The sequence below is a fragment of the Enhydra lutris genome, unplaced genomic scaffold (genome assembly GCF_002288905.1).
Source record: "Enhydra lutris kenyoni isolate GAN:26980312 unplaced genomic scaffold, ASM228890v2 scaffoldscaffold29, whole genome shotgun sequence".
Lineage (NCBI taxonomy): Eukaryota > Metazoa > Chordata > Mammalia > Carnivora > Mustelidae > Enhydra > Enhydra lutris.
The window spans coordinates 13,733,453-13,750,371 of NW_019154113.1; the positions used below are offsets into that span (position 1 = coordinate 13,733,453).

A 16,919-nucleotide genomic window follows, 5' to 3' on the forward strand; every position below is an offset into this window, starting at 1 on the left:
TCTCTTTTCTTCCTCTTCCCTGTGGTATCTGAAGACCCACACTCACACTCTTCAGGTCTGGCTGAGGACTCCCCTAACCCCTTGAGGAAAATAGTGGCAGCCTAATGCTCCTAAAGGATAAGATCTTATTCTTTGCTTTCTCCACTCTTTTCCCCCCTTTTTGCTTTCCTCAGTTCCTTCTTTTCCCCCTCCCAGATCACTTACCAACCAAGCTGAGAGGGTGTCTGAAGTAAGGATAATGCTGGAGTAGGCTGCCCGGAGGCTGTGGCACAGGGTAGGACTGCGGGGGAGGGCGTCTCAGCAACAATGAAGTGACAGAGCCAGGCAGAGGCTCAACCAGTGCCCGTGAAAGCCCTGAAGGGGGAAGTGGTCCCAGCCTAGGTGACCCTCCTCGCTCAGAAGTATTGACACATGGACCCATTCATTCTGCTCCTTTTTTCTTGAATTGTCTTTAAAGCCCCTTCTGTCACTCATTTTCTGCCCCGCCGACCCTTTGCCCCCCCCCCAAAAAAGGCAAAAAGAATGAACCATTCTTGAAAGATTTTTAAACCATATCAGGCACTTTTGTAGCCACTTCTGGATTCTAGAGACATAGCCCTGAAATACTTGGCTAACATTTTTCTCATATTAAATCATGGGTTTGCATTTGGCAGGGAGCTGCGTGTGCGCCTTGGGTAGTTTCCATTTTCTATACTTCGTGGAATAGATAAGTATGTTGTACTTGCTCGTGATGTTTAGGATGACATCCTCCCCCTTTTATTATCGCGCTGCTCGGACATCAAAGCGTTCGAGTTACGTCTTGCAAAGCCTGACAGAACCTTTTTCATAGGGGATAGTGTGAGGAGGAGGAGGAGGAAGTGGGTTGGAAAAGGAAGCCTTGTTTTTCTCTTCTCCGTCTGTGGATGAATCATGTTCCCACTGCAATTAGGTTTTCAAGCCTCCAAGGCTGCTGGTGCGGAGCTGAAAGGGCAAGTAGTGACGTTCCTGAGGGTGAGGGAGAAGGGGGGCTGGGGTAGGGAAGGGCCAGCGCCCAAGGAGGGAGGAGGGAGGAGGGAGGAGAGCAGGAGGAGTGGTCTTTCTTTTCGCCTTTCCTCTGCTGTCAGTAGAGATTTTCAGCTGAAATCAGAACCAAGCCCCACTGTCTGGTGAGCAAGAGGCCGACTCCACGGACTCTACTTTGAATAGAATCTCCAAGCTTCTACTGGTTTTTGGTTTGGGTTTTTTTTCTGTAAAGGAAAAAATTTATCTTCCTTCTCTCCTCTCTCTCTCTCTCTCTCTCTCTCTTTTTCTTTTTGTAAGCAGGAACAGAATTTAATGAGAAAATGAGAATGTTTTCATGCCATCCCTTTGAAATAGAGTTGTTTTACCTTTTTCTCTCTTTCGCTTTTCCTGACAAAGTGCAGACTGGATTTTTATTGCCTGCTTTGGGTTTTTCCCCCACGTGCGTCGGCCATTATGCGTAGCCTGTTCATTCTTAATTTTTCTACTGGAGTTGTCGCCAGTGATGGAAACGCTGCACGCTTCTCTTTCACTCGGGATCTGCATAAAGTAGAACATCAGGAGGCACTTACTGTTTATATTATGAATTACAAATTTATCACCCCAGTGCTCTGAAGTCGCCAGAAAGTCTTCCATCCGTTCAAGGAATTGGATTCCACTTGGTTTCTTTTTAATCAATTTTGGACCCTTTGAGGGTTTTATAGAGAGAGGAGTTTGGAAGGCACAGATCTCCAGCTCAGCGTGCGAAATTTGGAACTCTGGACTTGGCGGAGTGCAGTTTGAACAAAAATGTATGAGCGGCATAAGAGGCGCTACAGCCTGTGTGACATCTCCAAGGTGGACAGGACAGTGGATGTGGTGTTGCTGAAGGTAAGGGGCCACACCTCCCAGAGCCCACAGCTCCCAAGCGCCTTTATCTCTTCACATCCGGTGACTGAGTGCCTGGCTGCCCTGTCCGGGGAGAAGGGCTGAGAGGATGTGTGAAAAGTCGGGAACAGAGGGGCAAGGTTGATGATTCTAAGGTTCTCAAAAGAGTATCTGAACAGAGACTGTGGGGGATTGGGCTTTAACAATCAGTCTTAAGCCGCACTTAAACGGTTGAGACATCATTTTGTTTGCTTTAACATGCGTTCTTAAGCTCAGGAACCTCATACTCCTGAAAATCACAGCGGGAGAAATTCATCTTCAGAGTTGCTCTTTCCTAAGATGCCTCTGTCTGTCCCTCTGTCCCTGTTATCCCCGCCCGCTCACCCTCCCCTGCTCCAGCCCCACCTGTCTGGGCATCGCTCTCTGTTGGTCTCCTTTCCTGCCTTTTCTCTGAATCTTTCCTCTCTCTTGTGTTCTGCTGTCTCTTGTAACTCTGTAGGGGCACGAAGGACACTTTTCCCTTTGGAGGGGTCTCCAGCCCGTTGATTAAAGTTGCAGAGTGGTGCTCCCGCCTTGGTTTGACCGCTTTTCGTGGACTCCTATGGTAGCTGTATTTGTTTTCTTGGCGTCGGTGATGTCGGTGTCTAAGCAGGATGGGGGTGGAGACTCCGAACGGCTAATTGCTCACAGAGGGCGTCCTTGAATCTAAAATTAGTAAGGACTCTTCCAGCCATAAGATGGGAGTCTGGGAATGTTGGACGACTCCAGGAACACTTTTTGGAAGTTTAGCGATTTTCTGGCAAAGCAGGGGAAATTGGAAGTCGACCAAGTGCTTCACAGATGCCAAAGAACCTCAGTACCTGAACTTGGGAAAGTATAAAGCTAGTGGGGTGTGGGCGGAGTGGTGACGCGTCGCCCTGGTCAAGGAGATTTTGGAACTGTGTTACCGGTTTATCAATTCAGTTTATTACTTGAGACTTCCTAAACTTTTTCACTGGTCCATTGAGTCCCAGAAATGGGTCTAGAAGGCTAGTCACAGAAACCAGTGACATACACCGTGGATGAGGGGCCAGGTAGGAGTCGTGATTTGTGACAGAGTGGTGTCCCTGTCCCTCCTGATTATGGCCAGGTGCTTGTCCGACTTGCCAGGCCTAAGCTGAGAGCAATTTGGGACTTGGCTTTTTGAACATGTTCCAAGATGTAATCAATTTTAGTTCCTCCGAAACGTGATTACTTCTATGAAAACACAGTGGTGTTTTAAAATTTTTGTCCTCAAATATTTAGGAGAGCTCAGTTTTTAGGACCTTTATACTCTTGACTCTTGATGATCTTAAATTTTACTTGTCTAAGGAAAGAGAAAGAAGCGATAAAAGGAGGGAGGGTAGAACATCCCAGTCTGGGTGTCACAGGGAGTATCACATATTTAAATAATGCTAAAATGCACAGTACCCTGCACTGTAGCCGGGAAGGAAAGCCTTTACGAGTGGAGCTAAATCAGCGTGGGCTTACTGGCCCCAGAGATGCTGTTTTACAGTTTAACGAAACACTTCCACATACGTTATTTCATTTGAGACTTTCTGCTCAGGCAGCAGCTGTTCTGTCCACACACCTGCCCCCACGCATGCTCACATGAAGAGCCCAAGTCTTCCCCTGATCTCTTGAGCCAAGTGAGGAGTATGAAGTACTTGACTGACGAAGATGTGATTTTCTTTTTTTCCCACAAGCCCACAACTAATGAAGGATAATTAGTTTTTTAGGTGAATTTGCTTGTATTTTTTTTTTTTGTACCATGCTGCCAACTGTATAATGAAGGTTTTAGTAGAGAAAACTTCACTTCTCAGAAAATAGGCATTTGTTACAGTTGGAGTCCTGAAAATAGTGTGTTTGAAATAAGATAACTAAGTTTCTTGTTAATTTTTTTGCTTTAGAGAAGAAGGTGATATTCTTGAGAGCTGTACATTAAAACGTTATTAATGGTGCGTTCGATGCCAGCGATGGCGCTAAATCCAAGGGGCACATGGTTCTTTAAAATCCTTCTCTTGCTCAAAGACAGACAATAAACAGAGAAATTAAAAAGTAGGGATTACTGGGGGCGCCTGGGTGGCTCAGTGGGTTAAAGCCTCTGCCTTCGGCTCGGGTCATGATCCCAGGGTCCTGGGATCGAGCCCCACGTCGGGCTCTCTGCTTGGCGGGGAGCCTGCTTCCCTCTCTCTCTCTGCCTGTCTCTCTGCCTACTTGTGATCTCTGTCAAATAAATAAATAAAATCTTTAAAAAAAAAAAAAAAGTAGGGATTGCTGTAAGCTACTTGACGGGAATAAACAATGGGCTATATAGGAAATAATCAGAAGGCCTGTTTTAGATAAAAGGTGTTTCTGAGGTGTTGCCATTTAAACAGCTGATCTGCAGAGGATAGAAGGATGCCCGCACTGCCAAAGGAAAGTGTTCTGGCGAGAAGGAACAGTAAATGCAGAGACCCTGAGGTCCTCAGGAAGCAGTGGCCGGGCTACTGTGATGGGGGCACACTGAGCAGGCGGGGGAGCAGTATCCAAAGAGTCGTAAGTGGGAGAGAAAAGCAGGGCCTTGATGGCCATCAGGACTTGGCTGTGTTCGGACATGTTACTTCTCAAATCACGTTTTGAAGAGATCCTTCTGGTCATGTGGGAATGAGCTAGGCCGCCATTATGGCAGCCCAAGGCATGGTAACTTGGTTCTGTGGTTCGAAGTGGGAAGAGGTGGATGGATATGAGATCCAGGCTTTTCATTTTTACATTCCTAGTGTTTGTCCCATTTTACATATGGAAAAACAGACGGGGAATAGTCAGTAATTTTCCGAAGGTCTCACAGCTCATGTGTAACAGGTAATAAGATGCAAACCCAGCTCTGATTGTTTTCAAACTTCATGCATTTTCTTGCTATCGTAGACCTCCTCTTCAGTCAGCAGTGCACATGAATATGAATGTGTGAATCAGTTTTCATATAAATACATATGTGTTTCTTTTCTATGTTGTTATTTATTTATTTATTTATTTAAGTAGGCTCCATCATGGGGCTTGAACTCACGGCACTGAGATCAAGAGTCAGATGCTTAACTGACCGAGCCACTCAGGCGCCTCTAGACTTCCCTAGTGGAAATAGTCTTAGAAACTCTTGTCGATTGCTTCTTTCCCAGGGCAAGAATTCCTTCCATAACACATAGGGCAGATTTGTGACCTCGTATAAATTTATTTTGGTGCACGATTTTTTGCAGATTTTTTCCATAATTCTTTTTTTTTTAATCATTCAGAAGTATTCTCCAATTATCTTTCACTTTGAATTTCGTGTTTTAATCCGTGTTTTGTTTTGTTTTTTTTTTTAAAGATTTTATTTGTCAGAGAGAGAGAGAAAGAGGTCACAAGTAGGCCGAGAGGCAGGCAGAGGCAGAGGGAGAAGCAGGCTCCCCACCGAGCAAGGAGCCCGATGCGGGACTCAATCCCAGGACGCTGGGATCATGACCTGAGCAGAAGGCAGCTGTTTAACCAACTGAGCCACCCAGGCGTCCCTGATCCGTGTTTTTAAAAAAACTATCATATGTGGGTACATATGCCACTCTGTCCTCAAGTGGTCGTGTGTGTGTTCTCACTCCACTTTTGTCTGTAGAAATTTGCTCTTTTATACAAATGAGTTCATAATTTTTTCATTTCTTCACTATTTCTAAGTACTGAAAACAATATTCCTAATCTGTATTAAATGCTCAAGAAGTTCTGTTAATGGAATGAATTACTCTTTTAGGACTTCTAAGTAAGGATTCCCACGCATCATGGTACGTAGGCTGTAGTTAATGTGCTGGAAGGTTGGCGTAAGAACACAGAGATGGAGGAGGACAGTAAACACAAAATTTAGACTGTGGGCCCGCCGCTGTGGGATTCCACATTTACGACGCAGGCCTTCCATCGGCATCCCAGTAATTCGCCGCAGATTAGCTACACCATTCTCGTCCCGGTTATATAGCCATGCTTTTTTTTGGCTTGTGCTGCAATCCGATCTTTTCCCTTGGTCAGTTCTGTAGAGTTTGTTTCATGGTAGCTCTCCTGCATCAAAGCCTTCCCTTAAGATTTCCCTAAAGCTGCATACGTTTTCGGTCTTTGTCCTCAGATCAGCTCTGGCTTCCCATCATCGGCCTCCAACAACCCTGAAATTTTATCTCCTTTCCGAATTCTTTGCTGAATAATAAGGCATAAGTTAACAGTATTCCTTGGTCACTTACGCCTCTAGCCCCCGGCCCAGTACGCGGACACTCATTGCTCTTCCTCACTATATGACATTCCCTTGACCACCCCCTCTTTGTGTGTATAACTTCTTGCTCCTATGATAAGAGGTTGGTTACTATGAATTACATGCTCAAAATGGGAAATGGAAGAATTTTATTCTTGGCAGGAACCCATTGGTACCAACATAACCTGTTTTTGTCCGCATCCTTCGAAAAGCTAGTAGGGAACTCACAAGCTGGTGAATGATAGAAGTTTTCACCTAACGTAGCTCAGTAGTTAAACTCACGGTGAGTATTCCCGAGATGCATGTTAACACAGGAGGACACTACCTATCTGAAACTTTCTACAAAACTAGCATACCAGAAAGAAGGGCATCAGAATCGAGGATTGATTTCTGATGTAAACTGATTTTAGTCCAAGGTGCATTTCTGTTTTACTAATTTTATAACTATAGGTACCTGGAAAAATATTGCCTACTAGTAATAATGATTCTTCATGTTATTGATGGTTTATCGAGAACATACTTTATAGCTAGTGATTAAAAGTGTCTGGTGAATCCTTAAAAGATTTGCAACCATGTTTTGTGCACACTGAATGAAAATATTTACAGAGGACAGTCCCATCCCTATCCATGATGTTTGGGCAGACCACATGACCTCATTAGCTAAACTCAGAGGAGTAATTTGTCTTTAAGTCTAGTGTCATTTTCCCGAGAAATACTCCCATCCTTCATAAGTTTGCTTTCTCTAAGACAGTTCGACCTTGCGTCAAACGAAAGATGCGAGGAGGCTCAGTACTGAGGACAACTGCACACATCTGCCCAGTTGCAATCCGATTCCCTGAAAAGATTTGACTCAAGTATTGGCTTCTCTGTCCGGATGGTGGGTTTTTGCTTCCTTTCGTTCAGCTTATAACTCTGGCTGGATCTCCTGAGACAGTTGCAGAGGAAGTAAATATGAGCAATGGCTGGGAAGGCTGGGTGTAACCCTGAGCCTGTATTATTAGGATGTTCAGATATAAACAGTAGGAGAAATGCTGCCAAAAACAAAAGGCAGTTCCCTCTCTGCTGGAAATATGTACAGCTCTATTTTCAGACTGATGGGAACACAGTGTGGGTGTAGTTCAGATGCTCACAAGGAGTCCCAGGCTTTGTGGCAGGAACGAAGAATTACCTGGACGGCCCTGGCTTTTCTTCTGACCTTCCATTACCCCATGGTCCATGTGCCTCATAGTCCCCCCCGAATTTTGGATGTTGAATACCCGTGGTGTCCATGATCTAGGGATACTAGAGATAGTGTGGACAAAAGACTTAAGTTTGGTTTCTAGCTGAGGAATCATAAATGGGGTCAGAGCCAGAAAGTTTTTTTGGTAACTTCTCCCTCCCAAAAACATGGATATGTAATAGCAGAGTGTCTACCTTCTTCTATCTTCCTTACTTCCAGCCACTTGCTAAACAAAATTTCTTCCCTCTCCTACCCATCCAGTCTGTTGCCAGTCCTGCGTCTTGCTCATACTAGCTCAAAGATTCCATAGGGCAAAATCTGGAGAGAGGGGCTCATAATCATCTTCATTGGTCTCTTTAAAACTCAAATTATTAACGTCTCAACACTGTTATTTCTTCCTTTTCTGTCTCCTAATTCTGCTAAGAATCAGAATCTGGCCAAGCCTAGTCTCAGAGTCGGGTAAGAAGAGTGTTGATAGTACAGAGAACCAGCTTATCATCTGCTTATGGAAAAATCTCGGTCTTAGAGGTTACCTTTTGGAAAAGAGACTAATGGGCAAACAGGTGTGTTACCATGTTTGTACTCGGGACTTGGCGTTCTGTCTGGCCTATAGGAAGCACTCTGAATGTTTCCAATGTAGCCACATAGTTCGGTCTTTAAGTTGTCTCTCGGTATGAGTGAGAAAGAAACAGTTGAAGAACAGCACCAAGACAAGGGCCGACTTATCTGTGATATCAGATTCTGAAACAGGGCAGGAGGACGGGGGAGATGTTTTGTAACCCAGTTTATATCTCTTAAGCAGTTTATTTATATGGTAAGAACAATATGTTCACACAAGAAGACAGTATGCTTGGTGTTGCTGTCACTGTCTACAGGATGTGGTCGAAAATACTGATACGTGTTTTGACATTCTTTCTGCACTTGGTACACATGGTGCTGTCCTCTGGTTAATGGCATTGACCATGATTGGTAGCATCTGGCCCAGAATTCCAGCTCTGCCCCTGACTGTGTGGGCCACTTGACCACTTTTGTCTAAATGAGCTTGCTTATCTCTAATTACCGCAAGCTTTTTTTTCCTTTTTTTTTTTTTTTTTTTTTTTTTTCTTTTGTGGGAGCACCCATGACACAGAACTTACCCCAGTAGGTGTACAGGTCAGTGATGCCACAGAACATTTGCACTGTTGTGCAACTCTCACCGCCATCTGTCTCTAGAACTTTATCATCTTTGCAAACTGAGACTCTACCCATTAAATAACAATTCCACGTTTCTCTCTCCCTACTCCTTATTTCTGGAAACCGCCATTCTGGGTTCTGTTTTGTTGTGTTGTCTCTGTGAGTTTGACTACTCTGGTTAGCTCCTATGCGTGCAATTATACGGGATTTGTACTTGGCTAACTGGCTTCTTAGCATCGTGCTGATCTGCAGGGTCAGCCGTGTCGTGGCACAAGTCAAAGGTTCCTTCCTTTTGAAGGGTGAATGGTAGTCCACTGTATGCGCATACCACATTTCGTGTATCCATCCGTCTGTTGATGGACATTTGGGGTGTTCCCACCTTTTATCTCTTGCAAACAGCGCTACAGTGGACATTGGTGTACAAATATCCGTTCGAGTCCCTGCTGTCGGTTCTTTTCAGCATATACCCAGAAGTGGGATTGCTGGATCGGCCGCGTCTGACATTCCCACCAGCGGTGCACAGGGTTCCGACTTCTCTGTGCCCTCGCAACACTTGGTATTTCCTTGGTGGTTTTTTGGACATGGGGAGGTGATCGTAGCCACCCTAACGGCTGTGATACAGCGTCTCGTTGTGGTTTTGACTTATGCGCTTTTCGCTAATGCACACTCGCTTTTGCACTGGTTATATTTGTAAGAGGCCAGAAGCAGGAGCTTTCCAGGCTGCCTCATGTCGCCCTCTTTGAAAGACATCGGAACACCTGAGACTCTGCGTGGGCGAACAGAGTGCGACTCTGTTCGAGAGTATGACTCTCGTCATACTCTTCCCCACGGGACTTCCTGTCTGTTACATGGTGGATTTTGACCGCTTTTTCTTATTTCTGTGGATTCTACCGTGTGTGCTAGTGTACAGATCTGCTGCTGCTTCTGTCTGCAGAGGATGCCTCCCCAGCCCAGCTGCACGCAGCTGCTAGACTAGTCCAGTTTCAGTCCCCTCTGGTCTCTGTGTCCTGATGCTCCACACTCCCTTCCTCCCCTCTACCCCACTTTATCGGTACACTTCTAGCGTTAACTTCCTGGCGTAATACTGCTCTCGTTCCCTTGCTTCTGTAATTGGGGGAAGAGTCCACCCTTGCTCAAGAATAAAGCCTAGATTCACTGTGGCCATACCCTCCACTCTTCTTTCTGGGAACTTGTGGGCTTTTTGTGCTCCTCAGAGACATCTAAGGAAAGGGTCTGTCATCGGGGTTCCAAGGGTATGCTCCAGAACCACTGTCTGGACACACACCCGTGTTTCTTGTAAGGGTTCCATGGCTTCCCTCAGATTCTTGGAAGGAGCCTGGGCCATGAAAGGCTATGAACTCCAGCTCTGAAGTGTCCTAACTGATGGACCATCCTTTTTTCCCACGTAGCTGGAATTCCCTGCCTCCCCACTCTCTCCAGAGCATCCTGCCCCCTTTCAAGGCCCATCTCATAGACCACCCGCTTTGCTAAGCTTTTCTCAATTATCTGAACCAGAGATTATCTTTTTTTTTTTTTTTTTTTTAATTCAAGGACCTTTCTTACTTCTTTAGGTTTCCGGTACTCGTACACCTATTGTATTTCAGTGACTACTCAGTGTTTCCCAGGCTGTGGCCCACGGTTGGTGGAGTCGTGTCACATGGTTATTTATCTCTGTCATCCTGCAGTATGGGAGGCAAATGGAACCCATGGCATTTCTAACTCAGAAGGGTTCCTCACACTTGGGAACTGTGAGAACCACCCTGCCAGCTGTAGTCAGGGTCCCATCTTCCTCATCTGTCTGTTGCTGTGCCTTCACACTGTTTCTTACGTAAGGCGTAAGGCGGCTGCCCCCAAAATGGTGCCTGGCCAGCTGTGTGGATGGATGTGTGTGTAGCTAACCGCCAGAGAGCTTCAGGAAGCCTTCTTATGCTACATTTCCCTATCCTTCCCTGGTGAAAAAGTCTTGATTTACCTGAAACCTGAACATTTTTCAATATAGGTTTTACTTTTAAATGTTTGTAAATGAGGCCTAATTCGGAGGAAGGAACCAGCTGACAGCTGCATTGTGGCCAGATTTGCTTAAGTGCCTTGTGTGCATAGAGATGGTGCACCTCCTCGGCACATGGCTGTTCATTAGCTATGGGTGACCGAAGCAGGCATCTGGACAGACAGCCCCAAACAAACAGAAGACATTTCTCTCAGTGGCAACATTCTGATATTCAGAAACTTGGCACCCAGAGTTCCATATGTTTGTTTCATTTTCATATTTTATTTTCTAAATAATCTTGTCCGAGGTAGACTTGGACTCTGTCTTCCAACTAATTGCCTCCAGAGATCTGAATTATACTTCGCCAGACTGTTTCAGTTTAGTATTGTTATTAAAGCTTGTTTAAACAATTGTTGAATTCCAAGACAAAGGAAAAAGTCAGAAGAGGCACTTGTGGGGCTGAGGAGAAAACGCCCTTGCTATTTGTGAGTACGTCCTGCCTGGCCCAGTTCCTCCACGTCCGCTACCTCGGGTGGGTTGGTTGGTTTATGGATCTGGTAAACGGAGGCCAAGTGATAACCCTGACGGCTCTCAGTCCTAACTTTTCATTCTTTGTAAAATCACTGCAGATGATGAATTCAAAGATTAGTCATTAAGCATCCACTGTAAAATCCACACTTGTTACTCGGTTGGGAAACCCACGGAATTAAGCTGTGCTTCTCTTCTCAAGAAGCTCACCCTTCAGAGCAGACGCCATCACCGGTACAGTTAGTCCGCGAGGATTCTGTCCGCGAATCTAGCCTCACGGGGTGTGTGTGGTCTCCTCTCTGAAATGGCATCATGCCTCCTCCTGGGGCAGGAGAGAGATCCAGTCCAGCTGACGGTATTTTATAAACTTCAGTACTGTGAATCTAGAGATATCAAGAGGTGTTTACTTCTGATTCTTACCTGTTCTGTTAAATAAAATTCTGATCTTTAATTCCGATCTTACCTGTTGTGTTAAATAAAACGTGCTCTTTCCAGGGTCACGAGAAACGTCACAGTTGCCCAGTCCAGTAACTTCTAACTTTCATCTCCTTTGACGTCTCTGCCGCAGTTGGCACCTTGGACCTACCTTCTCTTCTCAGCCCTCTGCTTCCTTAACTTGTGTGAAACTAAAGCTCTCTAAAGCAGAAATTCTTCTGCTTCTACAAGGGTGTGGCAGTCTCTGACTTCCCCACTCGTCGAGTTGTGCAATGCCTTGCCTGCCGCTGAAGCAGAGAGTCGTTGACTCTGGCCCCGGGTCTCTCTGTGTCATTTGTGACTTGGCCAGAAATACGCGCAGCATTTACAGCGTGGTTACTCCTTAAGGCGTTCCACTCATTCTCCTTTCTATTAATTTCAGCTCACGTTGTCCCAGGCAGCACACATCTCAGTGTGTGCAAGACCCACAGTAACCAACCACTTCCACATCTCTCTCACATAAGCTGGGAATCCTTGCAGGACACTTTCTTGACTACTTCTGCTTTTAAGGCTTCACAGAATGATTTAATATATAGGAGATATTTAATACCTTTTTTTTTTTTATTAAATAAGGAGAGAGGCAAACCTAAGGGTGATGCACATTACATCTTCATACTGTCTTCCTTTCCTAGAAAGTAACCAACAGATTAAAATATATTTTCCATTAAAAAAATATATACTCCCAGGGTACCTGGGTGGCTCATTCAGTTAAGTGTCTGCCTTCCGTTTGGGTCATGATCCCAGGGTTCTGGGATTGATTAAGCCTGGCATCCTGCCTCCCTGCTCAGCTGGGAGTCTGCTTCTCCCCCACCCAACTCCACCATCCCCACTCATACGCTCTCTTGTGCTCACTCTCTCTCAAATAAATAAATAAAATCTTTAAATACACACACACACTCCCGGGAGATACCACTTCACGCCTCCTAGGATGGCTACAATCAGACAGATAAACAGAAAAGAACAATTACAAGGATTGGCACAGATACAGAAAGATAAGACACCAGTAAGTTGCTGGTAGGGACATCAAAAGGTGCAGGCCCTTTGGAGAAGTCTGGCAGTTCCTCAGAATGTTAAACCTGAAGGTATCACATGACCCAGCAGTTTCACTCCTAGGTATAAACCCAGGAGAAGTGAAAACACACCCAAACAAAAAGTCGTACATGGATTTTCATAGCAAGCATTATTCCAAACTGCTAGAAAGTGAAAACAACCCAAATGTCCATCAACTGAAGAATAAATAAATAAACAAAATGTGGGTATCCCCACACAGCGGAAGATGATTCGGTAGTAAAAGAATGAAGTCCTGATACGTGCTGTGACATGGGGAAACCTTGAAAACCCTTTGCAAAGGAAAAGCAGCCGGTCGCCAGAGACCATGTAATGTGTGGTTCCATTTCTGTGAAGTGTCTGGAGTAGGCAAATCCACAGACACAGAAAGTGGACTCAGGATTGCCCAGAACTGGGAGGTAGAGGTGGGGTGGGTGCGAAGACTAGCAGATACAGTATCTTCTTGGCGGGATGAAGTGTTCTCAACTCAGACATTTGTTACTGGTTACAGGACTCTGCGAAGATCCTAAGCCATTGAATCATATGCTTTAGGTGGGTGAGTTTTAGAGTATATGAATTACATCCCAGTAAAGATGTGAAAATGCCAAATTAAACACACATGCGTGTGCGCTTGCACGTGCACAGGCACACACACACATTCAGTGTGTTGTGGTATCCTGGTATTAATCCTGGAACAGAAAAGAACATTAGTGGAAAGAGAAACGAAATCCAAATCCAGTCTAGAATTTAGTTAATGGTAATGTACCAATGTCAGTTTCCTATTATTGACGAGTGTACCAGGGTTATGTAAGACGTTCCTCTTAGAGACACTGGGGAGGGAGGGGCATATAAGAACTATGTACTATCTTTGTAACTTTCCTGCCAGCCTAAAGCTATGATAAAATGGAAGATTTCCCAAATTAAATTTAAAAAACGTAATTTGTAAAGAAAAATTTGGTAAACTACTGAAAAGTTAAAGTAGATATTGTTTCTTTATGTTTATTCAAGCATAATCATTCAATGAAAAACTGAATCAGATTAAGGTTTTTCACCACACAGGTGTGATTCTGTCAAGAGACTTTTGCTTTCCACTGTGTTTAAATGTTTTAATACTATTTAATATATACTAACTGTCAAAACTGCGATAGGTACGAGATTTTACCCCTCTTGAAGGTTCCCAAGTTAGCCTGACAGTTTCTGGGGTGCTAACTGAAGTCACAGGGCTCCTGGGTCCAGGGACAAATGAGTTTATTGCTTATTGCACAAAAAAGCACCGTGCATATCGCTTCCTTGTTGGTTCCTCTTGTTTCCCAAGTCCCCCAAGGGCAGCACAGAGCAGCGCAGGAGGGCGCTGTGTCACAGTCGAGAAACCCCACCCTTAGGAAACCTCAGTTTTTATAATGGGCAGTGAGCCTGCCTGATCTTTGTCCTTGACTGAGACATTATCTTTATTATGCGAGACAGTAAACAAACCTACCCTTTGCTTCGGAAAGAGGCAGTATCTCTATTTTTCAAGGCTGTTTGATACACAGTCTTTTTGGAAAAGATAGTTTAGAACAAAAGGACAATCAGTGCCTTTGCTCGCAAGACCTGGGGAAGATAAGAGAGACCCATGAAGACTGTTCTTCCGCCATTAATATGTTCTCACCACTGTTATTCAGAAATGGGTGTATTCAGTTAAAGAGATTTGATTTAGGGGCACCTGGGTGGCTGAGTTGGTTAAGCCTCCAGCTCTTGATTTCGGCTCAGGTCATGATCTCAGGGTTGTGAGATCGAGCCCTGTGTCGGGCTCTACTCACTGTGGAGTCTGCTTGAGATTCTCTCTCTCCGTCTCCCTCTACCTGTACCACCACTCATGCTCATTCTCTCTCTCTCAAATAAATTAGTCTTTTAAAAAAGATTTGATTTAATCTTAATTTCATTATTATGTGTTAATTTTGATAAATATTTTAATTTTTTAATTTTGATTTAAGCAATACATTATTGTAGTTACATACGATTAATGTATTAGTCACATTATGTATTTATCTATATATATTATGCATTTTGCAAATTGTTTAACTTACTTTTTCTAATATACAGGTGCATAAAATGAAATGAAAGGTATAATCAGTTAGTCCCTTACATATTGAAGGCCAAGAATGTTCAGTTTACTCATTGGCTGTGGAATTGAGAAGGCAATGAAAAATATCCTGAGATAAAGAATTTTTGCAAAGGTTCCTAAATTTTAATGAAACTAGAGGATTGTAATGTTAAGGTGTTTGGGAGTTATAAAAACTAAAAACATATATTGCACTTACATTTAAGGGATTTTTTCAGTTCTGTTGGAATATAATTTATATACAGTAAAATCAACTTAAGTTCACAATTTGATGAGTTTTGACAAATGTTTAAGTTATGTATAATAACATCAAGAAGTTATGTATAATAACTTCTGCAATCATGGTAGGAATATTGCCATCACTCCCAAAATTACCTCCTGTCCCCTTGCAGTCATTCTGTTCCTCCAGTCGAATCACTAATAAACTTCTCACGCTATTTTTGCCTTTTCTAAAATACTGTATGGAACCATGTCCTAGGCAATGTTTTTTGTCTGGCTTTTTTTTTTTTCTGTTAACATCATGATCTTGAGACTCAATCATGCTGTTTGTATCAGTGGTTCATTCCTTCTTATTGTGAGTCTGGTGCATTGCATGAATGTACCACTATTTGTTTATCCATTTACCTGTTGACAGCAAATTGGGTTGTTTCTAGTTAGGGGCTCAGCCGCTCTGAGAATCCCAGTAGAATTCTTTGTGCAAAGATACGTTTTATTTTTCTTGGGTGAATGAATACCCGTCAGTGGGATTGTTGTGTTGTATTAAATGTCTGTTAGTGACATTATAAGAAATTGCTAACCTGTTGTCTGAAGCGGCTGTACTGTTTCACATTCTTCTGGTAACATATCAGTGCTCAGTTTCTTCACGTCTTTTCAACACTTGGTATTATCAGTCTTTAATTTTAACCATTCTGATATGGACCATTAATTACTCTTTGTGGTTTCAGTTTGCTCTTTCCTGATGATTTATGATGTTGGGCACCTTTTCTGTGTTCTTTGCCAGTCATATATATTCTTTGTTGAAATAATTTCTCAAGTCTTTTGCCCATTTTAAAACATGTTTTTTGTGTTATTATGGCATCTTAAGAGGTTTTTCATGGTCATTTATAATTTAATATGTGCTTTAATAATTTATATTTTAATATAGTTTCTATTACTAGTCCTTTAGCAGATAGATCCTGTATAAATATTTTCTCCTAGTCTGTAGTTTGCCTTTTCATCTTCCTAACAATGTCTTTGAGGAGCAAAAAAATTTAATTTTGATGTGGTCAATTTTTTCAGGTTTTCATGTGTGCTAAGAAATCTTTGCCTGACCCAAAATCACAAAAATATTCCCCTCCTCTAGAAGTTTTGTAGTTTTAATATTTAGGCATGTTTTTAGTTCATTTTTATAGCTGATACAAAATTTGAGGGAGACTTACAAATATTGAGGTTTGTTTTTTTTTTCCTGCCAACCTTTTTTTTGTTTGCACATGGAGATCACTTGTTGCAGGATTATTTGTTCAGAAGAATGTTCTTTTCCTGGTTGGAATAACACTTGGCATCTTTGTCAGATATCAATAGGCCATATCTGTGAAGGTCTGTTTGTGGATTCTCTCTTACTCCGTTGATCTAAAAGTTTGTCTTTGTGCAAGTATCACACTGGCTTGATGACTGTACCTTTTGTAATAAATCTTAGAATCAAGTAGTGATCATTTGGGGGAGAATTCACAACTTAACAGGACTAAATTTTCTGATGTATAAACATGAGGTCTCTATTTAAGCATGCTTTAATTTTCCTCCTCAGTATTTTCTGGTTTTTAGAATACAAGTCTTACTCAGATTTTCTTAATGATTTTATATTCATTGATGCTATTGTAAATGGTACTACTTTTGTTTTTAATTTTTTTTAATTGTTCACTGCTAACATATAGAACTAGTGCTGCTTTTTTATATATTGACTTTGTATCTTGCAACTTTGCTAAGATGATTTATTCCAGCAGCAGTTTTGTAGATTCCTGAGGATTTTCTATGTAGGCAGTCATCCTATCTCTGAATAAAGGAAGTTTTATTTCTTCCTTTCCAGATCCCTGTGCATTTTATTTCTTTTTCTGCTTTACTGAATTGGCTAGAAACCCCTATACAGTGTGGAATCAGTGTGATGAGCGTGGACATTCTTGCTTTGGTCTTGATCTCAGAGCGAAAGCATTTGGTCTCTATTAAGTATGATGCTAACTGTGGTTGTTTTGTGTGTGTGTGTGTGTGTGTGTGTGTGTGTGTGTGTGTGTGTGTGTGT

General features: G+C 43.0%; 1 protein-coding gene across 6 annotated transcripts in view; it reads left to right on the plus strand.

Annotated features, from left to right (window-relative positions):
* LOC111152612 (A-kinase anchoring protein 13) overlaps positions 1 to 16,919 on the plus strand; it is a 320,098-nt gene that overhangs the window by 201,566 nt on the left and 101,613 nt on the right. The window contains exon 1 of one of the 6 annotated variants that reach the window (XM_022511144.1): positions 1,789 to 1,869. The exons of the other annotated variants lie outside the window; for them this stretch is intronic. Coding sequence (XP_022366852.1) covers positions 1,789 to 1,869 — 81 coding nt within the window. Of the gene's footprint in view, positions 1 to 1,788; positions 1,870 to 16,919 lie in introns of those variants that run through there. 6 annotated transcript variants of the gene reach the window in all.